Source organism: Ips typographus, linkage group LG5 (genome assembly GCF_016097725.1).
Source record: "Ips typographus isolate SLU linkage group LG5, UJ_Ityp_2.0, whole genome shotgun sequence".
Classification (NCBI taxonomy): domain Eukaryota; kingdom Metazoa; phylum Arthropoda; class Insecta; order Coleoptera; family Curculionidae; genus Ips; species Ips typographus.
The window spans coordinates 7,803,248-7,830,930 of record NC_138426.1 but is presented as its reverse complement, the minus strand read 5'-3'; the positions used below and the strand labels follow the sequence as shown (position 1 = coordinate 7,830,930).

Genomic DNA, 27,683 nt, shown 5'->3' with positions numbered 1-27,683 from the left:
TTATATGTGGTCTGTCATTTTTAAAGAATTCAAAAACCTTCATATACTTATCCACTGCTTCTGTCACTCCCTGTATAATATTTTTAGAAGTTTCTGATATAAATCGTCCTGTATACCTTATAAAAACCATTCAGGTAAATTTAGGTGCAATCATATATATGACAATGACAGTTGACAGTCAAAAAAGTCGTCTTTTGACGCTATTTCTAAATTATCTCAAGTGCCCACCATGAAACCATCCAAATTAACAGTTAAAGTACCAAAGAAACTCTACAAGCGAGTGTCAAGTGCTAGAAGCTCTGGTAAGCGCTTAAAAATCGCTTTGAAGCGCAAAAAATCAGTTTCATCAGTGTTTCAGGATCAAAGAAACCTTCATCAGTGAGTGGAAAAGCCTTGAAACGACCTCACAGTGAGGAAAAAATTGTGATCAACCATAAAAAACGCCGACTGGACCGGAAAAATGCTTGGCAGAAAATTTGGAGAGTGGTTGAGGACAGAACCAAGTGCAAACCGCGCCAAAATGGCCACAGGTTTGCTAAAATTAATTTCTAGAGGGCGCTTTATTAGCTTTATTGATTACAGCGGTAATAAGGTTGTGACTTGTAAGGAAGCGGATAAACCTGCGCAAACAGAACCAAAATTCAATAACACTAAAGTCACTCAACAAAACTACAAGGAAGAGTACATCAAAAGATTGGAATGTTTGGAAAAATATGGCAAAAACTTTTACTGTCCGTCCGTCAAGCAACGTTCAGGGCTACGCCCCGTATACATTGACGGTAGTAATGTAGCCTTCAGGTAGGTCACACAGTTTGGCAACGTGGCCGCTGTCAAAATTCTGTCATTTCACCCAGTCACGGTCAGAAAGAAAAATTTTCGGTCGAAGGCTTGAAAATTTGCATCGACTATTTTAAAAAACGCGGTCACGAGGTCAGAGCGTTCGTGCCCAACTTCAGACTGCGCAAGAATGAGAGTACCAACCAGAAATTGCTTCACTCGTTGGTCAGACAGAAACTGGTCATTACCACGCCCACTTTGTTTATACAGAACCAGCTGAGAAGTCCCTACGACGATTGGTTTGTGTCAGTTACGCGTAAACGTGGCAACAATGCGGTTTGTGTGTGTCGTTTCTAGGTACATTGTACAGTCGGCGGCGGCCAATGGAGGTATCATAGTGTCAGCGGACAATTTCCAGGATATTGTCAATTGGAACCCGAATTTACGGCCGGTGGTGGAGGAGCGTAGGCTGGTACCCACTTTTGTAGACGACATGATTATTTTTCCCGTTGATCCGCACGGCAATCGTAAAAACAACTTGGAACAGTTTCTACGGTTTTAGACCACGTGGACTATATGCTGTCATTTTTGTATTGTTCTAGTAAATGTGCGTTTCAGTCTTGATACTAAAAAAAAGTGCAGTTTGTCTTTCCCTACTGTATACAAATTGCACAACGTGACAACACTGTGACATTTACACGTCAATATGGTCAAATGGTAACTGTCAAATGTCAACCACATTAATGCATAAAACTAGGTCTTACATCCTAGATTTGTAGAAATTTGGTAAAAAATTGGAAAAAAACGTCAGTTTGGCAACAACTTATTAATAAATAACTTAAGACAAATATGTTTACTTTGGCAATGTTGCAGAAATGTGACTCATGATCATAACTTCAAAAAGTCACTTTGGCAACATTGCAAAATTTGTTATTTTGATTATTGACAAAATTTTGCAACGTTGTCAAGTCGGTCAGTTTTGATAAAATGTCAATTTAACAGCATTATAAAAATTGAGCTATTCAAGAACATCTACAGAAAAAATGTCAATTTGGCAACATTGTACTGAACTTAAATTCATAAACACCTTTTGAACAAATGTCAAAAATGATACTTTGGCAACCTTGCAAAAATTAATATTCATCATTTATAAGTAATTAATACCAAAAAATGTACATTTGCCAACCCTGTACAAATTTGGTCAAAAATTGAGGAAAAACTGTCAATTTGGCAACATTGCAAAAACCTTCATTAAAAAACTTTTGAAAAAGTGTTAAAAAAACAACACCGCAAAATTTTCGAAAGAAAAGTTAATTTGGCAACGTCGCAAAAATATCGTTATTGATCATTTGTAAGTAACTTTAGGAGATAAAGTCAATTTGGCAACATTGTACTGAACTTAAATTCATAAACACCTTTTGAACAAATGTCAAAAATCATGCTTTGGCAACCTTGCAAAAATGAATATTCATCATATATAAATAATTAATAAAAAAAATGTCCATTTGGCAACACTGTACAAATTTTGGTCAAAAAAGTGTTAAAAAAAGCAAAATTTTTGAAAGTTAATTTGGCAACGTCGCAAAAATATGATTATTGATCATTTGTAAGTAACTTTGAAAAAAGTGAATTTGGCAACATTGCAGAAAGTGGTCATTGATTAATCAGTATTACAAAAGTGCAAGGGGAAATGACAATTTGGCAACATTATAACTTAGTGGTTAATTTAAGAAAAAATGTCAACATGGCAACATTGCAAAATTATAGACAAAATGTCAACAACAAAAGTTTAACAACGTTGGCTTATAGATTAGAAAAGTGTCAAATATTGCAACGTTGTCAAGTTGATCAATTCGGCAACATTGTAATTCAAATAAATACACAAAAAATAAAAATCTAGCAACGTTGCTGAAATGTGATTATCGTTTATTTATAAGTGGCTTTCGGAAAAAAACAACAACTTGGCAACGTTGCGCTGATGATAAAATCAGTATTAAAAAATGACAGCTAAAATGTCAGTTTGACAACATTTTAAAAATTGAGTAATTCAGGAACAACTACGACAAAAATGTCAATTTGCTGACATTACGCAAGTTCAGTCATAAATCAAAAAATATGCCAGTTTGGCAACATTGCAGCAGTTTGTTAAAATTGATTTATATAAATTAGGAAAAATGACAACATTGTGAAGATCAATATGGCAACTCTGCTTAATCATCTGTCGTAATACTCCTAGTCAACATTAACCGCCATTTCCACCGTCGAACTTAAGTTAAGCGTGGTTCAGACTGTGCCTTTTTAAAACTGTATTCTACACAGTCTGAACAACATTTAACTTAAGCTTGACTTAAAGAATCACGGTGCAAATGGGCTTCATAGATAAAATATAACATACAAGGGACAAAATAATTTTCAGCGGAAAGTACATTTGGCAACGTGTTGTTGAAATTGAAAACACAATCCGGCAACTGCGCCGACTGTCATTAGAGTCACTGTCTTGGTCGTCTGTCAGTTTTACCAAAATGGCGTCGGCGTCCTATTTGGTTTGTCGTGTTTTCCTGTTTTTTAATCGTTTTTTGGGCAGTAAAACCTAAAAAAAACCTGTGAAATTAGTGCGGTAGAACCTTCTACATGATCTAGAAAGCAGAAATGCCAGTTTACTGCACCAGGAACAGTCACAAAACGAGTCTTGTAAGTGTTTAAATTAATTTATTTTAAAGACAAAAAACACTATAATACGAACAAACGTCCTAAACTGTAATTTGAACACATCCTAAACTACCATAACAACGCGTGTTAAGCACCAATAAGGTTATTAGCATAAAGGTTAAACGACTTTTACTTACAAGTTTAAGGCCACCCTAAGACTGTGACAAGTTATAGTGTCACAGTCAAAACTTAGCCTAGGGTGCCCTTAAACCTGTCTGTGTGTTCACCTAGGCTAAGTTGTGATTTGACTGTGAGAGATTATGTGCAAAATGTCATAGTCAAATTAAAACCTAATCTAGGGTGCCCTTAAATATGTCGGCCCTTAATCTACTTAAAGCCCAGTTTGTCAGTGTTCTGTTAAGGTTTACCACAACATTGACAAACTGTTACTTATAAAGTGACATAGTACTGATTTTAATAGTAGAACTACGTTTTAATAAGGCAGAATATGAATTTTCTATTACCTAAGGTACACTTTATATATTATTAAGTTTTTTTATGTACAGCAAAAGAAAAAAAAAATCAATTTGGCTTCCTGGATTAACAAAATAACAAACAACAGTTCTATTTACACCATTATCAGTGACATTTAAAAATGATGATAAGTTAAGGCTCCGTTTGGAAATTCTGTACTTAAATCACTCTAAAAGTGGAGTTACTGGCGGTGTCTCAAATTGGCGTCCTTGCCATTATCGGGGGTGTTTTTCCTGTTAAAAACCAATGTTGAAAGAAAAAGTAATCAAATCTGGATGACTACTTACTGGTCGGGGCTTTGGTCAGTGTCACTCTCCTCCAGTTCGGTCTTGTTGCGTTTCTTTTCGTAGATAATGATCACAGCACACAGAATAATTACTTCAGCGCATATACCAAGGAATGGCCATAAAGCAGCATATTTGTCTGTCAATCACAAGTTTGATTATTACTACCAATCATCAAAGTGTGGTGTGATTTAAAAACTTACCTTTAATTCTGATGATTGCTCTCGCTTCATTCTTCTCAGCGTCATAATTCCTGATGCTTCCAATACAGAAATACTCTCCCCGATCAGTTTTGTTCACTTTGTTGATCACCAAAAGCCCTCCTTCCACATTTACTCCATGTTCGTCTGAATAATCTTTGATCTCCACTCGATCATCGAAGACGGTGCCGTTGTAGTTTCCACTCGAAATCCTCCAACTTAAAACCGGAGGTGGATTACCCAGAATACCGCACTCGATGCGCAACTTTTCCTCCTCCACCACGTTAATACTTTCTGGCTTAATGCGCACGTTAATGCTGGAGACGACAGCAATGGGAGCGCTGGCTTTCTCCTCTCCTTTGATCAAAGCGGCGCAGGTCCAGTTGCCCGCGTCACTAAACTCGGCCGAGTAAATTGTTAACGTGTAAACGTTGCCGGTGTTGGAGAGTTTGAAGCGGTTCTTGTAGCTGTCAATGTCGGTCAGTTCCTCGTCGTCTTTCTTCCATTCGACGGTTAAGTCGGCCGGTGAGGCGTCTCCGCTTACGTTGCAGTTTAGGTTCAGTGGTTTTTTGTAGTAGAATACGACCAGTTGTTTTACGGGGGACGTGTATTCAGGATTTATGCTCACTGAAAATTAAAACCAGTTTTAGTTACTAGTTATCTGCTTAAGTTAAGTCAGGCCGGTAGAGTAACAAATACATTACCCTGGAACAATTGACTGGTGACTCTAGAGACAACCCAAGGTTCTCCATGAAGAATTTACAGGAAAACCAACTGAACTAGCTATTATAGTCACGTGACAGCTGTCAAAAACTCATTAAACAGTCCGCGAAACTGTAAAATGTCCATTAGTCGCGTCTCTTTGATAAACCAAACCCCAAATTGTTATTCGCCAGTCTGTGGTGTTAAATTTGGCCGTTGTGACGTTAATTGCTAGTTTAAGACGTTACATTTGACAGTTACGACAGCTGTCACGTGATGTAATAAAAGTGTACAAGCTTAACATCAGATTTGGCTCCATGGAGCTGTAAACACGACTTACAGTGTAATTCCTCAAAGAAACATATTTATTTGGCATTTTATACTTTCACGTCACTGGTTAGTGAGTTTTGACAGTAATGACAGCTGTCACGTGTCCCAAGCAATGTATTAAAGTGTTCCTTAACGTCCCAACTGTCAAATTTGGCTCCAAGGAGCTTTAGACACAGCTTCCAGTGTAATTCCTCAAATCGGTACAATATTTTTAACTTTATGGTTTTAGATCACTGGTCAACGGGTTTTGCCAGTTATGACAGCTGTCAGGCGACGTAATAATAATATAAAATCGTTCCTTAACGTCAAAACTGTCAAATTTGGCTCCATGGAGCAGTAAACACAACTTACAGTAGAATTCCGCAAAAAAACACATTTATTTGACATTTTAAACTTTCAGGTCCCTGAAAAGTGACTTTTCACAATTACGACAGATGTCACGTGACGTATGTAAAGTATAAAAGTGATTCTAAACGTCAAAACTGTCAAATTTTGCTCCATGAAGCTTTAAACACAACTTTCAGTATAGTTTCTCGAATTAGAAGCTATTTCAAATTTTATAGTTCAAGTCACGGTTGAACGAGTTTTGACAGTTTTGACAGCTGTCACGTGACTTAAAAAAATATAACATCGTTCCTTAATGTCAGAACTGTCAAATTTGGCTCCACGGAGCAGTAAACACAACTTGCAGTACAAGTCCTTAAAGGAACACATCTAATTGGCATTGTAAACTTTCAGGTCAATGGAGAGTGAGTTTTGACAATTATGACAGGTGTCACGTGACGTATGTAAAATATAAAAGTGTTCTTAAACGTCATAACTGTCAAATTTGCTCCATGGAGCTTTAAACACAACTTACAGAGCAATTCTTCAAAGAAACATATCTTTTTGGTATTTTATACTTTTAGGTCACTGGTGAGTGAGTTTCGACAGTTATGTCAACCGTCACGTGACGTAAAAAAAGTATAAAATTGTTCCTTAACGTCAAAACTGTCAAATTTGGCTCCACGGAGCAGTAAACACAGTTTACAGCACAATTCCTCAAAGGAACACATCTATTTGGCATTGTAAACTTTCAGGTCAATGGAGACTGAGTTTTGACAATTATGACAGATGTCACGTGACGTATGTGAAATATAAAAGTGTTCCTAAACATCAGAACTGTCAAATTTGGCACCATGTAGCTGTAAAGACAAGTTACAGAGTGGTTCCTCCAAAGAAACACTGGTTGGCACTACTTAACATTTTGGACTTTTCAAATAGTCCATTGCCGCACACAAGTTAAAATTCGACGACCATGACACTTGTCAAAATGGTCACGTGACTGTATTGAACCAAACCCAGATAAAAAAGTCACATGAAGCGCAACTGTCAAAATCCAACTCCAAAAACTATTAAGTGCAATTTGTAGTGATTTGCTACTACCACTTAGACCCTATACAATACAGGCCACTTAATTTGTCTCTAAGTAAAATTTTGACAGTTGTAACATTCAGGATTTGATTTGACAGCTGTCATATAGGGTGCAATTGTCAAAATTCTGCTCATAGAAGTATAAAGTGCATTTTACTACTTCTCGACCAAGATATTTAAGTTGATGTGCATTTAATAGCTGTTTCTTCATCATTCTCTTGAATTCTCCTAAAATTACTTATTTACACTAAATTTGCCATTATCCTGGCAATTTCATCTTCTAACTAACCAGTAACAAACAAAAACCTTGGAATTAACTGCATTGTTATTATACTACCCTCAATTGACCCTCAACCCTTGAATCACAGTGCAAACAAAGCTTAGACAGTAAACAGAGCTGTAAATCATCAAAATTTGTTTAGTTTGAAGATTTCTTTTACTGCCTCAAGATTAAAAACTACTCAAACACTTGAGGTAACTTGATAATAAACTCATTAAGACTGGATTGATGTCATTGCTTTTATGATAACATAATGAGCTACTAAGACCTTCAATTAAGGTTCTTAACTTTGCATGACTGGAGTCCCTAGTGTTATAAACTTGGCCTATTTTTAGGTTATTGGTTAAAATCGATTTGATTTAGCCCGTTAAAACGGTGTTAACACAAACATTCTCTTTTATTGTTGAGGCTGGAAATAGCTTTGAAATGAATCAAAAGATTTATCATCAATTTTGACGTGTTAAAAGTGGGGTTAGGTTAGGCAGTATGATCGATTTTAGGGGGGCAACGCAGTATCGCATACAAACTACAAAGTGACGAGACTTACCAGTCTGTCCTAGGGCTGCGTGTAGGGTTATCAGTAGGGCTCCGATAGTCAGTAGCAGCTTCATGATTGAGGTGGGGCCCCTCTCTTTCTCTATCTGTCACTGTCAAGTGGCGGATGCACCGTGATCGCTAAAGGGGTGGCGGCTGGTCCGTGTACTACCTACCCATGAAACTGAACGGGCAAAACTAGGCGATCGTACCGTTTGACGAAAATAAACCGATAAACTGGCCAGATTAAGATTAAAACAATAAAACCACCACACAACCTCAATTTTACGTAACGCAAATATGGCCGCCCATATGAATGACGTCAATTAGGTTGACAGTTGAGCGACAGTACTGACATTGACGGTCGCATTTTGTTGCTGTCTCCTTCTATTTTATTAAATTAAACAGAAAAGTCCACGTCAAACCTTGAAATGTCAGAATAACAACCAAATGTCAAAAATTTCGAATCAACGTTCGCTTTGTTCAAAAACGGTTTGGAAAATAACAAAAAAAGGGGCTCCAGCATGGATTCGGACAGTGATAGCAGTGTAGACAGTGTCTGTTTCGGGCCTTACACCCTGAAAGAAGCGCGGGCGAACATTAAAACTGGAAAACTCCGACAAAACGATCGAAGACACTCTTGCATGTAAGTTTTTCTGTCTTCAAGCCTTGTTCCTTGCTAACTCCTTGTTTTCAGTGCCAAATACCAGTACTTTGAGCAAAAGGCTCTTGAATCGGCCTCCACCACTTACGTGACTGCCTCCTCATCATTTGATACTGCTCCAAGTGGCAATGAACCTTCCGATAGTAGTATTATTAGCATAAGTAGTGATAGTAGTGTTCTGAATGAGTTGGATAGTTTTGAACTGGTTAGTGACCCTCAAGAGTGCACAAGTGAGCTGGAGGAGATTAAAAATGACTCTTCATACACTGAAGAATCAGCTAGCATTAGTTACGAGCGTTATGTGGAGAAATCAAACACTTCAGATGACTTAAACAACACTTTTGATGAAATCAACAAACTCCTAGGGCAGTCCCGATTGAGTAACTCACCTCCCTCCACTCAAACACCATTAAAAAGCTTAAATTCAAACCTAACAAAAATAGTCTCAAAAAGTGATAGTAAACTACCAGTTCCAATCTTTAAAGTCCCCTTTAAAAGCACTTCAAGCAGAAAACTGCCCAACTGGAAAAACATTGTCAGTCCCGTAGGAGTGTACATCAGACACGGGCCCCAATATTGCCCTCTAACCAACGTGCCTGACCGTAAAGTGGCCACCAAACTGTTCCCCACTGCAATAAAAGAGAACATTCCTGAACAGAATGACTTTGTAGTGCCTCCAGTTTTGTATAAACCCGCCAAAAAACAACAAGTGATTGATGTGGCCACTGCTAAACTTCCAGAGAGTATTGACAAGTTGGTATGCCCAAAAACGGTGATTAAACACGAGCGGAGAATCGAAGGACGGCCCCGCCATCACCAATCGATGGAGAGACGTTTGATGGAGCCGGATTTGTCTATTAACGACACTCAGTTTGATCAGGATGTCTCGATTGTAACGCAGAAGGCCCCATTTCAGTTGTAGAAGTTTACGTTTACTCTGGTCGTCCCTCCTATAAGTGACTTTAAGTGTACGGTATTTAATTCTCTGTGATTTACTAATTTTTACTCTTTTCACATTATAATTTTTTAATTACAGTATATTGACTGCCATTTTGTTGTTTTTCTGTCACGTGACAGCTGTCAAAATCCACTCACCAGTGACGTGAAAGTATAAAAGACCAAGCAGTGTTTACAGCTCAATGGAGCCAAATTTGACAGTTCTGTCGATAAGGAAGGCTTTTATATTTTTCTTACGTCACGTGACAGCTGTCAAAACCCGTTTACCAGTTTCCTGATACTGTAAAATTAGAAATAGTTGCCAATCTGCGGAATTACCCTGGAAGTGGTGTTTCTAGCTTTGTGGAGCTAAATTTGACATTTCTGACGCTAATGAACACTTATACTTTCTTTACGTCTCGTGACAGCTGTCGTAACTGTCAAAATTCCCTCACCAGTGACCTGAAAGTATAAAATGTTAAATAGTTGCTAATTTGAGGAATTACCTTGGAAGTTGTGGTGAAATTTGACAGTTTTGATGTTAATCATTTTTACGTCACAATTGTAAAATTTCGCGTCACAGAACTATAAATAGAGGAAAAAAACGTACAACATCTGGAGAATATAATTTAATATAATAATTAAAAAACGTTACAAGTAACTATTAGATTACGTAATCAATAATGTCGTTCATAAAAACGGTCATTTCCAAACCGACCAATCAAATCGCGCGCTCGATTCAAAATAACAGTTTCCATGGAGTTCTGAAGGTATGCTCTCAACGAATCTCTTTAACAAAAAAAATTTGCAGTAAAAAACCCTTTTTTAGAAAAACACTGTTACTGATAATAAAAAAAAGTCCGGAATCACCCTATCCTGATACAAAACGCTCCCCCCCCAACCCCTCTAAAAATACACGGTGGAAATTATTCGGGTGCCGACCGTTTCTCCTTTGTGGGGGGGAAAAAAGGGGGGGCCGGCACCGCGCTTCCTCCCCCCCCAACCCGCGCGCGCATCCTTAAAACAGGCGCTACTAGCTGTCGTTGCTTAACGTGTTGTAACGGTTGCCTAAATTCAATTGCGGGCCGCCATTTCCCTTGGACTGGTCTTGGTGTTGTCGGTAGGAGGAGGCGCGGTGTTGTTGCACCACCTCAAAACTGCCTTCACCACGATTTCTGTCAAACAAACGAAAATTAGTCGATTTTAAACTGAACAAGCTGAATTTTGACAGTTCAGTCAAAAGACATGTCGAATAAGCTTAGTGCCTTATTAAAACTGTCAAAAACCACAATTCAGACAGCTTAAGTTGTAAGCTTGCTCTAATAGTGGTAAAATGCACTTTATAGCTCTATGAGCAGAATTTGCGCCATATATGACAGCTGTCAAATCTTGTCTTGTCTTAAACAACCATGTAGCAACTGTCAAAATTCAAATTGCACTTTATAGTTTTATGGACGGATTTTGACGTTAAATCAAATCCTGGATGTGACAATTGTCAAAATTTTACTTATAGACAAATTGAGTAGCTTAAATTGTATCTGGTCCAAGTGGTAGTAGCAAATCAATACAAATTGCACTTGATAGTTTATGGAGTCGGATTTTGACAGTTGCGCTTCATTTGACAGCTGTCAAATCACATCCTGAATAAACGACCGTGTCAAAATTACAAATTAGAGAGGTATAAAGTGTGATGTTACTTGTTGGTTTTAGACAACCATCTGAAATACACTTTTTTGATTTTGGTTATTAAATACGGTCACGTGACCATTTTGACAAGTGTGAAACGTCGAATTTAAACTCGTTCGTGCCAATGGACTGTACGGAAACTATAAAATGCTCAGTAAATGTGTCTCATAGGGGTACCACACTGTAAGTAGTCTTTACAGCTCCATGGTGCTAAATTTGATAGTTTTGACGTTAAAATCATTTTTATACTTTTCCTATGTTACGTGACAGCTGTCATAATTGTCAAAACCCGTGACTTAAAATTATAAATTTTGAAATAGTTGCTAATTTGAGGAATTACACTGAAAGTTGCGTTTAAAGCTCGATGGCGACAAGTTTGACAGTTGGGACGTTAAAGAACATTTTAATACTTTGCTTGCGTCACGTGACAGACGTCATAACTGTTCTGACGTTAAAAAACAGTTTTACACTTTTCTTACGTTACGAGGCAGCTGTCATAACTGTCAAAACTCACTCACCAGTGACGTAAAAGTAGAAAATGCTAAATAGATGTGTTTCTTTAAGAAATTTCATTACAAATTGTGTTTACCACTTCATCGAGCCAAATTTGTCAGTTCTGACAATAAAGAATACTTTTATACTTTACATACGTCACGTGACAGCTGTCATAACTGTCAAAACGCACGCACCAGTGATGTCAAAGTATAAAATGCCAAATAGATGTGTTTCTTTGAGGAATTGCACTGTAAGTTGCTTTTACAGTTCCATGGAGCCAAATTTGTCAGTTCGGACGTTAAGAGACCCTTTAATACTTTGCTAGCGTCACGTGACAGCTGTCAGGTGACGTAAAAAATATATCAAGTGTCACTTAGCCTCACAAATATCAAATTTGGAGCTCTATTCAGGTGTAACTACAAGGTACAACTGTTTTGCATTTGATAGTTTCATCTCACTGCTGAATGAGTTTTAATAGTTATAAAGAGTGTCACTCTGACTATAAGCAACGCTGTGAAGTGTCAAAACTGTCAAATTTAACGTCACAAATGCCAAATTTAACTCCACAGTTAAATTAGTAACTATATGTGATGTGATTCAACTATTTCACACAGGCACTGTTTAATAAAAAGCTTGTTAAACTTTTTGCTGTTGCCAAAACGGCTGAATCAAGAGTTTTGACTTTGGCAACATTGATTTGAATGTAATTTTTGAACTTTTCCATGCGGAAAAGGTGTTTTATTATCATTATTATTATGATAATTGACAAATAAAAAGAAGCTTCCCAGTAAATTACTGAGAATATAAAGAAATATTTAAAATTCTGAGAAACTTAGAGAACCAACTCAATTCTCTATAATTTACCATTGTTCCTTACATTCTTTGTGTTTAAAGACTCACCTTTTGTTATCACCACTTTTACTCAAGGTGGGGAAAAAGTCCTCATTGTGAATATCGGGGGCGACGCCTTTGTTACCCCTCAATCGCCCCGAAGGGGTGTTGGCAGGCTGAGAGCTCTGGTAGCGCATCGACGGCGGTCTGTACGTTTTCTTTTCACTACTCGGTTGCGGTTCGGGCGCCTGGGGCTGTTGGGGCTCCTCCACCGGCGCCGAATCCGATTGCACGTCCATACGCTTCCAGGGCCCCGATTTTTTGTCCGCATCGCCGGTTTGTTCGCCCCCTTCCGTTTGATCGCCCGCCGCTGCGTCTTGGTTGGCCGAGTTCTGGACGTCGTTGGGGTTGATTGTTAGGTTGCCAATTTTCAGGCCCGTGTAGTCCTTTTTTTCCTCTTCAAACTCTTTCCACTCGTCTTGTTCCTGTGTGGAATTGTTTGGTTAGGTTTTGTGTCTTTGCACAAAGGGACAATATGGACACCGCATAACCTCAAACATGCAAGCCCTACGTTCAATCGTAACTTACCACGATGGGTTGGCTGCCCTCCTCGCCTTCGGGGACGCGTTCTTTTTTGGGTTTTTCCGTTTTTTTTCGCCGTGTCCTCCAGTTTTTTGGCCACCTCTTCGGTCGTGGCGAACTTTTTGGAGGTCTTCTTCTTGCGGTCCTTTTTCGCGAAAAAATCGTCTAGATCCGCCATGATTGTTGATTTTTGAAAGGCCAAAAATGTAGGGGTGACTCACTAATCCGCAAAGGGCCCCGATTTTCTCGAAAAAGCACCCTCTGGACCTCACAAAAGACCACAACCGAAATGATAAAATGAACCACCGAGTGTCAGCTGTCAAAATTTACAACCAGTGACAGAGTGACACATGTCAGTTTAGAGATGTCCAAGTTGCCGTGTGTGCGTCCTACTAATGACGTCACGAGAATGCCCCTACATTCCTTACTATTATTAACAGTGTGTTGAGGAAATAAAAGTCGTGTGTACAAAATAATTTTCTGTTTATTACTCATCACAAATTTCAATACAACGTTATTGTAACTTTTGTTGCAATTGACATTGTACAAAACCAAACAAAACAGTCTTAATAATAACAACAATAATCTCAAAAACATGTGTTTTACAACCTTAAACAACTTACTGTACACAAACTCGTAAACTTTTTTCAGTTTTCTGCTTTTTTTTACAGAAAAAATAACATTTTAGGGTCATCCCGACCCTGACCCTGTCACCTATAATGGCGAGAATTTCAACAATGGCGTGTCACACAGAAACGACGGGTTGTACGTCTGGCAGCCCTGCCGTTTCTTCTTCTTTTCGTTCAGATGGGCAATTGTATCACGGGACGCGGAAACTCCTCCAGGGTGCACTCGTAAAAGTCCGTCAAAAATTGTTCGCTTTGCGACATCGGAATGTCGTAAACGTCGTCCGTGATTGGTAGGGTGACGTCACGGGTTATGATGGCGCAGTTGCAGTGAGCGGTGTCTTTCACTTTGGTGGAGGTGCCGCAGTAACTGGCCAGTTTTTCACTCGAATCCACCTGAAAGATTAGATTTCGTGTTAAGATTGGAAAAATTTGACAGTTGACCATATTTACCTGAATAACTGGAATGCAATTTTCGTAGCAGAAAGCTTGTAAAAGAACGGCTTGAATGTGAGTGGTGGCGTCTCCAGGTCGAGTGATGGGTAAAACGCACAAAACCACTTCTTCTGGAGTTTTTTCTAGTTGGGTGATGGCGGGAAAAAGGCCGCAAACGAGGCGACGTTCCACCCTAGCCTTGGTCAAGGCCGTCCTTAAGGTTTTCCCCAAGGTCGTTCTGTAAACAAGCGAAAATCGTTTAGGAAACGCGTGTCAAGGCCCCAGACGTAAACAACCCCCACCCCCACACGTGCAACGACCTACGTCATTGACTTTTAACCTTTACACGTGCTTACCTGTTAATCATTTTACACTTATCCACAGCCTTGGCAACGCACATATCCACTTGTAATCCGCTTAACGACTTGTAACAACCCAGTTTTCACTATAATTGAACTGCACTGGTAAACACTGATGATGGTTACGACAAGTTGCGAAACGCGCTCAAAAATCAACGAAACGCACCGCGACAGTCAACTGTTTGTAATGACGTCGACAACGCGCCTCCTTCGTTTTTATATACGAGGGTGGTGTGCGCATGACGTGAATTCCACAGCTTACTGGGGATTCGAGGAAACCCCAAAAGTGGTTCGGAATTTTCGCCAGCGGTTTTGGGGTTTTCAAGGGGATTTTGGGGGCCGTTACTCCCTCCCCCTTTTCAGGGTTGTTTACCTACGCTTTGTTTACTTGGAAGGCTGCTGTGTACGATTTGATTTGTACATTTTAAAGCTTTTTCTACAAGTATTACATAGTTGTAATGTTTTGCAATGTCACTATACACTGCTCGAACATCCGGTAATATTATGAAATACCGCGAAAGTATTGGGGAAAAAGTGTCTTTTTTTGACAGCTCCTAACTTGGTTCCTTTGACAGTTAGAAGGTTAGTTCAAACGTCAAAATGTAGCTCGTATTTATGGCTTTCTTTTATATGAATACAATTTTTATTAAAAAATCCTGAATAACCGAGATATTTGGTGTGAAATACAACAGTGCAACTGTACTAGAAATATTAAAATTGGTCTTATTTGACAGCTTCTAACTTCGTTCCTTTGACAGTTAGAAAGTTCGTTCAAACGTCAAAATGTAGCTCGTATTTTTAGCTTTCTTTTACCTAAATACAATTTTCATTAAAAAATCCTGAATAACCGAGATATTTGGCGTGAAATACAACAGTGCAACTGTACTAGAAATATTAAAATTGTTCTTATTTGACAGCTTCTAACTTGGTTCCTTTGACAGTTGGAAGGTTCGTTTAAACGTCAAAATGTAGCTCAAAACTTCTTCCTTTTTTCATCAAGACAGAGTTTTTATGAAAAAAACACTAATAACTGAGAAAATTGGCCTAGAAAACTACTGTGCACGTCAAACTTAAATACAAAACTTTGGTGCACATTTTTTGGTCCTTTAGTCTGACAACCCTGCTCAGTGGATATATAATTTATTTTTTTTTAAAGAAAAGAAGAACTTTTTTAATGACTCTTCTTTATAAAAAAAAATTCAAGTCTTCTTCTTTTTCAAGGCATTGTTATATTATTCACTCTTCTCAAAAAAATGTTGAGTCAATTCTTCTTCTTTTCAGAAAAGTATCTCGAATCACTTCTTTTATTCTAGAAAGTGATCCAACTAATTCTTCTCTTATTTTTTTAGTGGATCACTTGTGTGAAGCAGTGTACGTAAACGGATCTACGAAACCGGTTACGACCTGAAAATTCCGATCATCGACACGTATTAACCGGCCTGCTGGTGGACCTTTCTTCGTCCTCGACATGGAATGCAACTTATGCAACCGGTACGACGCCGGTTTTAACACGTCGTAAACGTCCGAAACGTGGGGGGAAAAACCCATATCAGGTGGTACTACCCAGGTATTTTACGTGACATTTGGAAATTTGCGCGGGGATTTTTTCTTGAAAAAATTAGTCCAGATTGCAGTTAACCTCTAAATTCACCTGTCATGTGATTGGCGGGGGTTGGAGGTCACGTGACTTGAACTTTGTGTGACGTCTTGAAGGACAGAAGTATTTTTTCGCCATTTTTTCTTCCTATCAAATTCTTTCAATTCCTCTTCTTAAAAACTGTTTCTACCAGTGCCTCTTCTTTTTAAAAACATCTTCCCGTCAATTCTTCTTTACATAAAAACAAAAAAAACATTTCAAAGCCTACTCGGATTTCGCAACGTTGTGCTTCAATAATCGCTCTGTCAACGACCCACTTAATTAACAATTGTACTGAGTAATTGTTATTGACTTTGCTTATTTTTGTTGGTAATCTAAACGACCGTCAAAAAAAGGTTATCGCAAAAACGTGATTAACACAAATTATTACGAAATAATTGTTTTCAGGTGATGTATCCTATCATCCTTGATACCTCAATATGAATATTTGCTGAAAATGACAGTGACAAGTGACGTAAAGGCCTATTTGGCATTGTCACTGTCAAAAATTAGAGCGCGGTGGGTGGTGGAATTTGGTAAAGCATTTAGGAAAATTCCCATCGACCTATTAACATACACCTGTTTAGCGCATACTTCCGATACGAGTACTCGGTATAATTGAACGGTATTGCCAGTTCAATTATCGTTAAATTGTATAAATAGAAACAGTAAAATTCCCAGCAACTCGGTATTTCCGCCTTTGTTATCATCCGTATTCTCCAATTGATTCATCATCGTTATCATTTTTCCAAAAATTACAAAAAGGTAAACAAACTCTAATATTGCCTTTTTTGGGGTTAGAGGGCAACGCCGCCTATAGTAAATTCCATGAATGACTAATCGTTCAGCGATTCGGCCCTTTCCGCGAGACGGTCAATCACGTGACGTATTTAATCAGTCCGGACGCGTTTTACTAGTAAAAGTGAAAAGGTTAGTTTCCACCAACGGTGCACACACGTGGGTTCAATGCGTCACACTTTAGAGGTCAAACTGATGGGTTTTCCAGTGAAAATACTACTGTCAAAGCGATGACAGCCGCAAGGCGGCCATTTTGATCAACACAACCCTGTTAAGAGACGAGTTAGGGTTGTCCACTTCTACACTAAGATAAAATAGCTTTTTCTCGTGAAAGTAATTAAGAAACTAGAATGCTAATTAAACTATTGTTCAACTGTCAAAACACAACCCTGTTTAGAGAAGAGTGTTAGGGTTGTCCACTTTAACATAATTTGGTTTTTTAGATTAGAAATTCGATTACGGTAATCAAATACCGCTCAGTTGCACAATTTCACGAGAAATTCGGCCTCATTCCAAGTCCGCCTTCCTTGAACCCAAACGAAATTCCCGCAAATTGCCTGTTTTTTTTTTTTTTAATCAATTATTAATGGTGCGACGTTGCCGCTTTGTGTTTGTTTATTTATTTACTCTCTGTGCTAGGACTTAGCCCGCAACGTGCATTGTTTGGGGTCGTTGCTCTTTTGTTTATATATCGTTCATAGATTTTGATTGGTCGACAAACAAAGTGTGAAAGTGAAAGATTAAAAGTGCATTTTGGAAAAATATAACCACATTAATACCTCGATGGTGCTTGGAAACAGTTTGACAAAATTTATATATGAGTTCGATTATTCCCCTTTTCACCAATCGGACAGTTATCACGTGACTGTGCTAATCGTGCACAATGGAGTGTCACGTGACAATTGTCAAATTTAAGACACAGCTTTATTCAATCTAATTACAGCGTTGTTGCCATATTTACTTCATGCCATAATTTTTGATATTCAATCAGAATGCTCAAGGTCACGTGATAACTTTTACTACTAAAAACAATTTCTGTAGATCACGTGACTGTTTTGAATTATCAACTTCAGTTACGAAAATCACGTGACTCTTCTTACGGTCAAACTAGCTTTCTTGCAGTCACGTGACCACATTTGAGATCAAAATGTTGCTCTAAAGGTCACGTGACTCTTCTATGGTTAAAAAATAGCATCCTTGCAGTCACGTGACCATATTTCAGATTAGAATATTGCTCTGAAGGTCATGATGCTACTTTCAAGTATCGGATGGAATTTTAAAGGTCACGTGACAGTTATTACGGTTAAAATAGCATCCTTGCAGTCAAATCTCAAGCTGTCAAATAAGAACAATTTTAATATTTCTAGTACAGTTGCAGTGTAGTATTTCACACCAAATATCTCGGTTATTCAGGATTTTTGAATGAAAATTTTATTTATGTAAAAGAAAACCAAAATTACGAGCTACATTTTGACGTTTGAACGAACCTTCTAACTGTCAAAGGAACCAAGTTAGAAGCTGTCAAATAAGAACAATTTTAAAATTTCTTTGCTTCAGTTGCAGTGTAGTATTTCACACCAAATATCTCGGTTATTCAGGATTTTTGAATGAAAATTGTATTCAGGTAAAAAAAAGCCAAAATTACGAGCTACATTTTGACGTTTGAACGAACCTTCTAACAGTCAAAGGAACTAAGTTAGAAGCTGTCAAATAAGAACAATTTTAATATTTCTAGTACAGTTGCACTGTTGTATTTCACACCAATTATCTCGGTTATTAAGGATTTTTGAATAAAAATTGTATTCAGGTAAAAGAAAGCCATAAATACGAGCTACATTTTGACGTTTGAACGAACCTTCTAACTGTCAAAGGAACCAAGTTAGAAGCTGTCAAATAAGAACAATTTTAATATTTCTAGTACAGTTGCACTGTTGTATTTCACACCAATTATCTCGGTTATTAAGGATTTTTGAATAAAAATTGTATTCAGGTAAAAGAAAGCCATAAATACGAGCTACATTTTGACGTTTGAACGAACCTTCTAACTGTCAAAGGAACCAAGTTAGAAGCTGTCAAATAAGAACAATTTTAATATTTCTAGTACAGTTGCACTGTTGTATTTCACACCAATTATCTCGGTTATTAAGGATTTTTGAATAAAAATTGTATTCAGGTAAAAGAAAGCCATAAATACGAGCTACATTTTGACGTTTGAACGAACCTTCTAACTGTCAAAGGAACCAAGTTAGAAGCTGTCAAATAAGAACAATTTTAATATTTCTAGTACAGTTGCACTGTTGTATTTCACGCCAATAATCTCGGTTATTAAGGATTTTTTAATGAAAATTGTATTCAGATAAAAGAAAGCCAAAATTATGAGCTACATTTTGACGTTTGAAGGAACCTTCTAACTGTCAAAGGAACCAAGTTAGAAGCTGTCAAATAAGAACAATTTTAATATTTCTAGTACAGTTGCACTGTTGTATTTCACGCCAATAATCTCGGTTATTAAGGATTTTTGAATAAAAATTGTATTCAGGTAAAAGAAAGCCATAAATACGAGCTACATTTTGACGTTTGAACGAACCTTCTAACTGTCAAAGGAACCAAGCTAGGAGCTGTCAAAAAAAGACACTTTTTCCCCAATACTTTCGCGGTATTTCATAATATTACCGGATGTTCGAGCAGTGTATAGTGACATTGCAAAACATTACAACTATGTAATACTTGTAGAAAAAGCTTTAAAATGTACAAATCAAAACTTACACAGCAGCTTTATTATTTACCTTATTACGGTTAAAATAGCATCCTTGCAGTCACGTGACCATATTTAAAATTTAAATATTGCTCTGAAGGACACGTGATCATTTTTTGCAGTTAACAGAATTTTTTGTAGGTCACGTGACTGATTTGAATGATCAATTTCGGTTGCGTGACTATTTTCAAGCGTAGAATAGAATCAGGAAGGTCACGTGAGTCTTTTTGCTATTAAAATAGCTACTGTGCCGTCACAGGACCGTTTTAATTAAATTCACCTACAAAGGTCACGTGACTTTGTTCGAAAGTCGCGCCGAATGGAATATTGAAGTCACGTGACCATGTTTATGACTGAAAAAAATTCTGAAAATCACGTGATTGCTTTCAACTATTTCTACGGTATCGCACGTGACCACCAAATTTCGAAAAATATACTTTGTGGCTACGTCAAGTTTTGAAAGTAAATAAATTAAGCGCAAACATTAAATAAGCACTAAAACAAAATACACAAACACTCATTAAGTGATAATAACATAAAAAAAACAAAAAAAGTGTAGTGCGCGCCATCTATTGAGTAACCCTTGCATAATAAGTGACAGACAATTTTCGACAATTGACAGTATGACAGTACATCTCTAACCTTATTTTCAGTATTTTCACCGCGGGGCCCTTCAAACCAAAACAATGTGCCCCAAAAAGGAGCAGGACGTGAGCGAAACGTCCGAAATGGACACTGACTCAGATTCGGACATCAGTAGCGAGTCTGAAGCGGAGCCCGAAGTGGAAGACCCCGCCGAATCCGAGGACGAGGTGATTAAGGCGATAAAACGCGAATGTACCCGCCAAAGTGACCATCCCCCCACGATAACGTGCGAGGACTTTGTCACCGACATTTCCTTTCATCCCCACAACAACATTCTGGCTGTCGCCACTATTGTGGGGGATGTTTTGCTCTACGAGTACAGCAATGAGGAAAACACCCTTAAAGGTGAGTTTCTGGTTTGGAGGTTTGCCTGGTTGTAAAAATGGGATTGTAGACACTCTGGAAGTGCACACTAAAGCCTGTCGCGATGTTGAATTCAGTTTGGATGGGAAATTGCTGTTGTCAGCTTCAAAAGACTTGAGTGTGATGGTTAGCGATGCTGAGACAGGGAAATTGGTTAGGTTTTATGAAAACGCCCACGAAGCAGCACTGTACTGCTTAACCGTTTTGGATGAACACTTATTCGCCACTGGGGATGATGATGGAACTGTCAAACTATGGGATCTCAGGTAGGTTCTGTCTAGATCACTTACTTTTAGTTAGTAGAGATGGACTGGGGAAATTTTGTTTTTGGAGCAAACACTGCAACCAATCAACTCGTGTAGCAATATTTTTGGAAAGCTTAGAATGTGATCTATCTTTTCTCTTCTATGACATTTTGATGTCAGTTGTCAATTAAACGAGTTATTTAAGATCAAAGCAACCTGTGTCAGAAAAAAACGACATTTTGGTCAAGGGTGACTTTGACGGCCTCTGGCGGCCAAATGGTGCAACCAATCAACTCATTTAGCGATATTTTTGGAAAGCTTAGAATGTGATCTATCTTTTCCTTTCTACGACATTTTGACGTCAGTTGTCAAGTAAATGAGTTATTTAAGATCAAAGCAACCCATGTCAAAAAAAAAGACATTTTGGTCAAGGGTGACTTTGAGGGCCTCTGGCGGCCAAACGGTGCAACCAATCAACTCATTTAGCGATATTTTTGGAAAGTTTAAAATGTGATCTATCTTTTCTCTTCTATGACATTTTGACGTCAGTTGTCAATTAGACGAGTTATTTAAGGTCAAAGCAACCCGTGTCAAAAAAAAAGACATTTTTGTCTAAGATGACTTTGACGGGCTCTGGCGGCCAAACGGTGCAACCAATCAACTCATTTAGCGATATTTTTGGAAAGCTTAGAATGTGATCTATCTTTTCCTTTCTACGACATTTTGACGTCAGTTGTCAAGTAAATGAGTTATTTAAGATCAAACCAACCCGTGTCAAAAAAAAGAGACATTTTGGTCAAGGGTGACTTTGACGGCCTCTGGCGGCCAAACGGTGCAACCAATCAACTCATTTAGCGATATTTTTGGAAAGCTTAGAATGTGATCTATCTTTTCCTTTTTATGACATTTTGACGTCAATTGTCAGTTAAACGAGTTATTTGAGGTCAAAGCAACCCGTGCCAAAAAAAAAAACGACATTTTTGTCAAGGGTGACATTGACGGCCTCTGGCGGCCAAACGGTGCAACCAATCAACTCGTTGACATTTTACAGTGTCACGGCACTGTTTAGTGAGTTTTGACAGCTGTCACGTGACTAAAAGCCGGTCATTAAACGTCATGACTAGTTGAGTTCGTCAAAGTAGTGCAATTAGTTCAAAATGACTCAAGAAAAGGCTTAAGCAACATTGATTTGAATGCAAGCTTATTTAACAGGGAAAAAGGTGACAAACAAATCTACAAAACCAAAAAAAACGAAGACTACATTAGTGACATAGCCACTGACCAGTCCCACAAATATTTACTGTGTTCGAGTGGGGATGGTTCATTAACCACCATCGATTTGGCGAAAAGGTGCGTTTACATGCAATCTGAGGAGTTGGATGACGAGTTGACTTGTTTGGGGGTGTTTCGGAGCGAAACTAAGCTTCTAGCAGGTTAGCGGGTTCCACCCTGTAACCACCATCAATTAACGCCCAAGTTAAAACAGGTTCGGCGAAGGGAAAACTGTATTTTTTCAACTGGAACGAGTTCGGACTGAATAGCGATGCTTTCCCCGGTCCCAAGACGTGTATAAACTCAATGGTGCCTATTACGGAGAATATTGTGGTGACTGCGTGCGAGGATGGCAATTTGAGGGCCACTCACTTGTTTCCTCACAGGTATTTTCAGTGTCACTGTGCTGAAACTAAAACTGGCCCTGGAGAAGTAAGTGTAACTGACTGAGAAACGTTGATAACTCCACGCGCGAGACAAGGATAGAAAACCCAAAAAAAAAGTCCAAATTTTGTTTGCGACGTTGTCAAACGTTTAAATTATTTGCAAAATTAATTTTGTGACTAGAACATTTCCTAATGATTTCCATTTATTTTGATAATCTATTTACAATAAGTGTTTAAATAACTAATCCAGTGAATGAAAACAGATCTGGCAACATTGCCCCGAAATTTCCGCCTACTAGATTTTCTATTAGGTTTTTTCTGTCTTTGTCACGCGCATGCAATTATCTATCAGTTTCTCTGTCAGCTACACCCAAGGCCAGTTTCAGTTTTATCACACAGTACTAAATGGGTGGAATTTTAGGCATTTGGGCATAGTAGGACAACACGATATGTCAGCTGAATGTATGGATATTTGTAATGATGGCACGATAATAGCGTCCAGTGGACACAATAACGAAATTAAATTCTGGAACATCCAGTATTTTGAATCCTTTGAAAAGGTCAGTCACAAGCACAAAAAGCACGAGCGCAAAAAGGAGCTGGCTAATAACCTGCCTTCGTCGAAAATGAAGAATACCGCGGATTTTTTCAGTGATTTAGCTTAGGATTAGTTTTATAATAAAGAAAAATCAAAAAGTTGCCTGTAGTTTTCTTGACAATTGGCGAAAGCGCTTAGTATTGTAATTAAAATTTGATTTAAACCTTGAATTTGATTTAAAACTCAAAGTCAAAACCAAGCCAATGTTTATTAATCTTTTGACGCAAAGCATTCACGGTTACGTCATCATGGATGCGTTGCCACAGTCAAAATCTCCAAATGGCAACGCAGCCATTGGCGTTTGTGACAGTGACATTAATCGCACCTCAAAAAATTTTGACATTTGTTTTGTTTACGTAGGCATTTGAATTAAAGGTGGTAATTTGCGACAAAGCAATTTTCTCTAGTAAAATATCAAATGAGTAATGTTTATCCAGTTTTGGGGCGTATTTTACGATCAAATAAAGCGTTATCAGCGTACATAACAATCGATCATTATGGAACTTAAGTGATGTGACCGTAAAATCAATCCTAATCGATAATTAACACTTAAATCACCCAAGAAAAAAGTGGGTCTGAAAAATGGCTTTACAACACGCAGTGGAAGTCCCAATGTTTCTAACATTTGCAGCATTTCTCTTGTGCGGTAAGCAACCCTTACAGCACCCAATTTCACTACTTAATTAAGCCCCAAACACAGAAAGTGTCGACACCAACTTACTGATTTACCGCACTTGTTATGTGACTCTGGGACTGGACGAACACAACTGCTCCTTGCTGGGTAAAGTCAAAAACAACATCACCGCAGACCTGGAAAAAGCAGTTCAACCCATCGAGGACATCATTTCAATGACGAAAACCTTAATAGATTCACTTTGCGCCGCTTTGTTGTGCTTGTTTGTGGGGTCTTGGAGTGATCGGTTTGGGCGTAAGCCCGTTTTGGTCTTGAATCTATTGGGTAAGAGTTAGTTGTTTTTTTTTTTGTTTTTTTTTTAGTCCAGCAGGTTACACACTGATGAATGTGGTTATGGTGGTTTACACCGCTATCCCCAGGGCTTCGCCCTGGTACATGATGACGTGTTCAGTGCCTGTCATTTTGACAGGAGGCAGTGCCTCGTTGTTGACAATGTTTCTGGCCTACTTGACTGACGTCACTACGGAAAATGACAGGGGATTCAGGTTGGTGGTGACATTCAAATGTCGGCACGTACAGTGTTGTCAAATTTCAGAATGGGAGTGTTTGAAATTGTGATGGCTGTAGCCGTGTTTACAGGCTCCTTATCCAGCTCTTATGTGTTTAACGCAACCAGTTATATAGCAGTTTACTCTATTGCCACTTTACTGTGCTTTGCTGCTCTTTTATTTACCATATTTTTCATAAGGGAATCACTGGAAACTAGAGAAGACACGGTGAGTCTACGCTATTTGAAGACAATCGCGGTTGAAAAGTTGCCAGATTTCCCCAATCAAAATAACAAAAAAAAAATCCTAGTACTAGCAAAATATGAAGTAAAAAAATGTCAATTTGGCAACATTGTAAAAACTTGCTCAGTTTGGCAACTGTCTCTTTTTCCCAAGAAAAAAACTATATTTTTTTGGTAAAATCTTCTAATCTGGCAACCCTGCGTGGTTGTGATTGATTAACAACTTTCAGGGACGTGTCAAAGGCTTCTTCCAGCTGCGCAACCTATCGGGAATGTTGCGTACCAGTTTCAGATCACGTGATGGCTACAACCGCGCCATTATTCTTCTGATCGTCACGGCGCTTGCGCTCTACTTTGTCGTCGTCTTTGGCGATCGCAGCGTCATGTTTCTGTTCGTTCGCGAGAAATTTGCTTGGACATTGCGCCAGTACACTTTGTACAACAGCGCCACCAATATCATGTGGATAACTAGTAAGTTTTTGACAGACGCCATCTTTCCTAACTGTCATGACTTTGACAGGTACGTTCCTGATTGCGTACGTGTTACATCATCGATTGCGTGTGACCGAGTCACGATTGATTTTGGCTGGGTTCGTTTCGTTGGCGGTGGGGGCGTTCGTGTTAGCCGTGACACGCATCGACTCGTTGGTTTATGCTGGTGAGCTGTGAAAATTTGACTTTAGGACATTGAAATGACATTTCCTGAAATGACAGCGGCCGCCATTAAATTTCCCAGTGGCGGACTCACTCCGATGACTAAATCGTTAATGTCCAAACTGGTGGACGCGAACGAGGCCGGTAAAATATTTGCTCTGTTCACTCTGATGCAGAACCTTTTAGGTTTGCTCGGATCTCCCATTTACACCACCCTGTATAACGCCACCATTGACGTCAATCCGGGAGCTTTCAATTTTATGTCATCTGGCATTTACGCGTTCAGCGGTTGCTTGATTGCGTAAGTTGAGTGGGAAATAAATAAACTTAGATGTGGCAGCATTGTATATGTAGGGTTGTGTTGCTGCTACAGTGCCGTGCCTCTGGCGTTGCCTATTCTAATTTAACTACCACTGAGAGTGAAAGAGAGAATGACAACCAAGAAGAGCTAGAGTAATTGTTAGATTTTTAAACAATAAACTGTGATTGTTAATTAAGAATGAGTTTTAATTATCCCTCAACTAAGTGGCAACTGTGTAAAAGACTATCACAATCAAGCGTGGCGTGACCGGATTGGTCGCTTTCTCTCTCCAGCACAGTGGCTTGTATCAACGTGTCTCCTTTCAGCGTGCTGCGTTTAGACATGGTTGCCACTTCTCAACACTTTCCTACAGTTCTGTCTCGCTCTGTTACACGGACTGAGAGTGACAACGCGGCGGTTAGCAACTCCTCATCGAAATGCAGCACAGCTTCACCATTTCAGTGTTGACGAAACTGCAAAGGTTGTGGTCGCGCCTATCCAAAATGACAAAAGTGTTCTGCGTGCTCGTAGTGGGAGTTATCGCCCTTTTAGCCTTTGCTAGTGCTGGAGGTGACGATGCGACGAAAAAGGGGCCTAAAGTCACCGATAAGGTAGGTCAAACCCCTTTCTGTAGGGTGAAGGTCTTGAAGAACCGTGCACCAGACAACAAAGGGTTTCAGTTCTTCCTTTTTTTGTTCTCTCGTTTGTTCTTGGGAAGGGGTTATTTACGGACCAGTTTTTTTATTACCACCTCACACTTTGACGTCACTGGGACTAGAACGCCAAGTTTTAGGATGATAAATACGATTTTCTGGTTTTTTCACTAAAATTAGTTTGACGTCTTTTTTGTTGTAAAATCAAGAGGTGGATTCAGTCCCTTTCCAGTTACGTGCAACCAGGCAGTTCAATGGTTTGCTTCTTTCATGCAACTGTCAAATTACTGACACTAGTCCAAGATGGCTGAACGGTTTGTCAGAAATAAGGGGCCCAGGAGTTTTTTAATCTGTTTCCAGCCCTGCAAGTCTTTTTTGCAGCAACTTTTGTTAAAAAGGGCCTTGGAGGATGTGAGTCCTTCAGTTGACAGTGTAGTGCACCCTTAAAAACGTCTCTAGCTCTTTTAAAGTGGTTCTCAATGTTGGACACTAAAGGGGCTTTCTATTAAAGTAAGTACTTTCTCCACCTTGGAATCCACACTGGTCACTAAAACCTTTATAGACATACAATAAGTCTTTGTTCCACTTTCTCCAAGCTTTTGTTGTGGTTTTTGCACAAAAATAGCGCGCACATTAGAAAGGAGTTTATAACCAAAAACTGTAAATCATCCTTATTGGATTTCAGCCAATTTAAGGTCACTGGACCTTTGTTGCTGGTAAATACTGTCTAATTTACACTGAAACCAACACAGGTTTGGTTCGACATCACGATAGGAGATGAAGCAATCGGACGCATTGAAATCGGTCTATTCGGCAAAACCGTGCCAAAAACAGTGGAGAACTTCAAGCAACTGGCCCTTAAACCGCCTGGTGAAGGTTTCAAGGGCAGTAAATTCCACAGGGTGATCCGGGACTTTATGATCCAAGGAGGTGACTTTACTAAAGGCGATGGAACTGGAGGTAAACCACACTTTCCACCCTTTTTGATTGTTCCTAACTAAACAGTTAACTCCAGGCAGGTCAATCTACGGTGAACGTTTTGCTGACGAAAACTTCAAGCTGAAACACTACGGAGCCGGTTGGTTGTCCATGGCCAATGCTGGTAAAGACACGAACGGGTCGCAATTCTTCATCACAACCAAACAAACCAGCTGGTTGGATGGTAGACACGTGGTGTTCGGTAAAATCCTTAAAGGAATGGACGTGGTCAGGACAATCGAGGCTACCAAAACGGACAACAGGTTGGTGGGTGAGTTTGTGTTGTAGGGTACTGATTGGTTGTTTCCACAGGGACCGACCTGCCAAGGACGTGGTGATCGCTGACGCAGGCGCCGAAACCGTCGAAGAACCCTTCAGCGTCGCCAAGGAGGACGCTCGAGATTAATTATTTATTCTTTTTTATACTGAGCAGCCTTGTGATTTTTTTAAAAATTAAATCGTAATAAAAGGGTGTTATAATTTTTTATATGAAAAATATTTGTTTTATTATTGTGGTAAGGTTTAAAACCCTGAAATATGAGGCAAAAATCAAAAAGAAACCAGCAAATGTTTAACTTCTTTTGAGGCAAGGCATCCAAGGTTACGTCATCACGGATGCCTTGCTTGCTCTAATACCTTTTGTCTCCTTCACAACTTA

General features: G+C 38.9%; 8 protein-coding genes across 9 annotated transcripts; 5 read left to right on the top strand and 3 right to left on the bottom strand.

Annotated features, from left to right (window-relative positions):
* Nucleotides 1-141: 141 nt before the first annotated feature.
* Nucleotides 142-1,413, top strand: LOC145728903 (putative ribonuclease ZC3H12D). The gene is made up of 5 exons (XM_081979442.1): nt 142-302; nt 359-530; nt 583-798; nt 855-1,076; nt 1,135-1,413. Exons 1-5 carry the CDS (start codon nt 230-232, stop codon nt 1,337-1,339), a joined length of 888 nt encoding a protein of 295 aa, XP_081835568.1. The 5' UTR covers nt 142-229; the 3' UTR covers nt 1,340-1,413.
* A 1,909-nt stretch (nt 1,414-3,322) lies between these two features.
* On the top strand, nt 3,323-23,116 carry LOC145728900 (WD repeat-containing protein 55 homolog). The gene is made up of 6 exons (XM_081979436.1): nt 3,323-3,468; nt 20,160-20,496; nt 20,546-20,780; nt 21,972-22,192; nt 22,246-22,417; nt 22,839-23,116. Exons 1-6 carry the CDS (start codon nt 3,427-3,429, stop codon nt 23,080-23,082), a joined length of 1,251 nt encoding a protein of 416 aa, XP_081835562.1. The 5' UTR covers nt 3,323-3,426; the 3' UTR covers nt 23,083-23,116.
* On the bottom strand, nt 3,467-7,984 carry Bsg (immunoglobulin domain-containing protein Bsg). The gene is made up of 4 exons (XM_081979443.1): nt 7,717-7,984; nt 4,448-5,071; nt 4,248-4,383; nt 3,467-4,193 (listed from the first exon to the last, which is right to left on the bottom strand). Exons 1-4 carry the CDS (start codon nt 7,778-7,780, stop codon nt 4,142-4,144), a joined length of 876 nt encoding a protein of 291 aa, XP_081835569.1. The 5' UTR covers nt 7,781-7,984; the 3' UTR covers nt 3,467-4,141.
* LOC145728901 (uncharacterized) lies at nt 8,140-9,417 on the top strand. Its single transcript, XM_081979437.1, has 2 exons — nt 8,140-8,349; nt 8,401-9,417. Exons 1-2 carry the CDS (start codon nt 8,228-8,230, stop codon nt 9,287-9,289), a joined length of 1,011 nt encoding a protein of 336 aa, XP_081835563.1. The 5' UTR covers nt 8,140-8,227; the 3' UTR covers nt 9,290-9,417.
* On the bottom strand, nt 9,918-13,223 carry LOC145728907 (protein CDV3 homolog). The gene is given in 4 exon segments (XM_081979445.1): nt 9,918-10,478; nt 12,385-12,800; nt 12,904-12,969; nt 12,971-13,223. Coding segments are annotated over 4 exon segments (729 nt in total). The 5' UTR covers nt 13,076-13,223; the 3' UTR covers nt 9,918-10,336.
* On the bottom strand, nt 13,364-14,520 carry Gadd45 (Growth arrest and DNA damage-inducible 45). The gene is made up of 3 exons (XM_081979457.1): nt 14,315-14,520; nt 13,977-14,196; nt 13,364-13,919 (listed from the first exon to the last, which is right to left on the bottom strand). The coding sequence occupies exons 1-3, from the start codon at nt 14,356-14,358 to the stop codon at nt 13,701-13,703; spliced, it is 483 nt and encodes a 160-aa protein (XP_081835583.1). The 5' UTR covers nt 14,359-14,520; the 3' UTR covers nt 13,364-13,700.
* A 257-nt stretch (nt 23,117-23,373) lies between the features above and the next one.
* Nucleotides 23,374-25,593, top strand: LOC145728899 (putative peptidoglycan muropeptide transporter SLC46). 2 transcript variants are annotated; one of them, XM_081979433.1, is made up of 8 exons: nt 23,374-23,661; nt 23,704-23,973; nt 24,020-24,194; nt 24,245-24,425; nt 24,670-24,910; nt 24,960-25,097; nt 25,154-25,394; nt 25,448-25,593. In XM_081979433.1, the coding sequence occupies exons 1-8, from the start codon at nt 23,598-23,600 to the stop codon at nt 25,548-25,550; spliced, it is 1,413 nt and encodes a 470-aa protein (XP_081835559.1). In that variant the 5' UTR covers nt 23,374-23,597; the 3' UTR covers nt 25,551-25,593. The 2 variants fall into 2 exon arrangements, with proteins under 2 accessions (XP_081835559.1, XP_081835561.1); XM_081979435.1 differs by having other exon boundaries at nt 23,375-23,661; nt 23,716-23,973.
* Nucleotides 25,594-25,816: 223 nt separating this feature from the next.
* LOC145728908 (peptidyl-prolyl cis-trans isomerase B) lies at nt 25,817-27,521 on the top strand. The gene is made up of 4 exons (XM_081979447.1): nt 25,817-26,005; nt 26,800-27,007; nt 27,063-27,288; nt 27,338-27,521. Exons 1-4 carry the CDS (start codon nt 25,832-25,834, stop codon nt 27,429-27,431), a joined length of 702 nt encoding a protein of 233 aa, XP_081835573.1. The 5' UTR covers nt 25,817-25,831; the 3' UTR covers nt 27,432-27,521.
* Nucleotides 27,522-27,683: the final 162 nt, after the last annotated feature.

Excerpts from the sequence above, each read along its gene's own strand:
- LOC145728901 (XM_081979437.1), top strand. The coding sequence starts at position 8,228 with ATGGATTCGGACAGTGATAGCAGTGTAGACAGTGTCTGTTTCGGGCCT. Across the intron at positions 8,350-8,400 it reads GATCGAAGACACTCTTGCAT|TGCCAAATACCAGTACTTTG; the intron begins GTAAGTTTTTCT and ends CCTTGTTTTCAG.
- LOC145728899 (XM_081979433.1), top strand. The coding sequence starts at position 23,598 with ATGGCTTTACAACACGCAGTGGAAGTCCCAATGTTTCTAACATTTGCA. Across the intron at positions 24,195-24,244 it reads GAAAATGACAGGGGATTCAG|AATGGGAGTGTTTGAAATTG; the intron begins GTTGGTGGTGAC and ends GTCAAATTTCAG. Across the intron at positions 25,395-25,447 it reads TTCAGCGGTTGCTTGATTGC|GGTTGTGTTGCTGCTACAGT; the intron begins GTAAGTTGAGTG and ends TTGTATATGTAG.
- Gadd45 (XM_081979457.1), bottom strand. The coding sequence starts at position 14,358 with ATGTGCGTTGCCAAGGCTGTGGATAAGTGTAAAATGATTAACAG. Across the intron at positions 14,197-14,314 it reads AAGTGTAAAATGATTAACAG|AACGACCTTGGGGAAAACCT; the intron begins GTAAGCACGTGT and ends GCTTGTTTACAG. Across the intron at positions 13,920-13,976 it reads ATTGCATTCCAGTTATTCAG|GTGGATTCGAGTGAAAAACT; the intron begins GTAAATATGGTC and ends CTAATCTTTCAG.
- LOC145728908 (XM_081979447.1), top strand. The coding sequence starts at position 25,832 with ATGCAGCACAGCTTCACCATTTCAGTGTTGACGAAACTGCAAAGGTTG. Across the intron at positions 26,006-26,799 it reads GGCCTAAAGTCACCGATAAG|GTTTGGTTCGACATCACGAT; the intron begins GTAGGTCAAACC and ends AAACCAACACAG. Across the intron at positions 27,008-27,062 it reads TAAAGGCGATGGAACTGGAG|GCAGGTCAATCTACGGTGAA; the intron begins GTAAACCACACT and ends AGTTAACTCCAG.
- LOC145728903 (XM_081979442.1), top strand. The coding sequence starts at position 230 with ATGAAACCATCCAAATTAACAGTTAAAGTACCAAAGAAACTCTACAAG. Across the intron at positions 799-854 it reads GGTAGTAATGTAGCCTTCAG|TCACGGTCAGAAAGAAAAAT; the intron begins GTAGGTCACACA and ends CATTTCACCCAG. Across the intron at positions 1,077-1,134 it reads AGAAGTCCCTACGACGATTG|GTACATTGTACAGTCGGCGG; the intron begins GTTTGTGTCAGT and ends TGTCGTTTCTAG.
- Bsg (XM_081979443.1), bottom strand. The coding sequence starts at position 7,780 with ATGAAGCTGCTACTGACTATCGGAGCCCTACTGATAACCCTACACGCA. Across the intron at positions 5,072-7,716 it reads CGCAGCCCTAGGACAGACTG|TGAGCATAAATCCTGAATAC; the intron begins GTAAGTCTCGTC and ends TTTAATTTTCAG. Across the intron at positions 4,194-4,247 it reads ACTGACCAAAGCCCCGACCA|GAAAAACACCCCCGATAATG; the intron begins GTAAGTAGTCAT and ends GGTTTTTAACAG.
- LOC145728900 (XM_081979436.1), top strand. The coding sequence starts at position 3,427 with ATGCCAGTTTACTGCACCAGGAACAGTCACAAAACGAGTCTT. Across the intron at positions 3,469-20,159 it reads ACAGTCACAAAACGAGTCTT|TATTTTCACCGCGGGGCCCT; the intron begins GTAAGTGTTTAA and ends CCTTATTTTCAG. Across the intron at positions 22,418-22,838 it reads ACTCACTTGTTTCCTCACAG|GCATTTGGGCATAGTAGGAC; the intron begins GTATTTTCAGTG and ends GTGGAATTTTAG.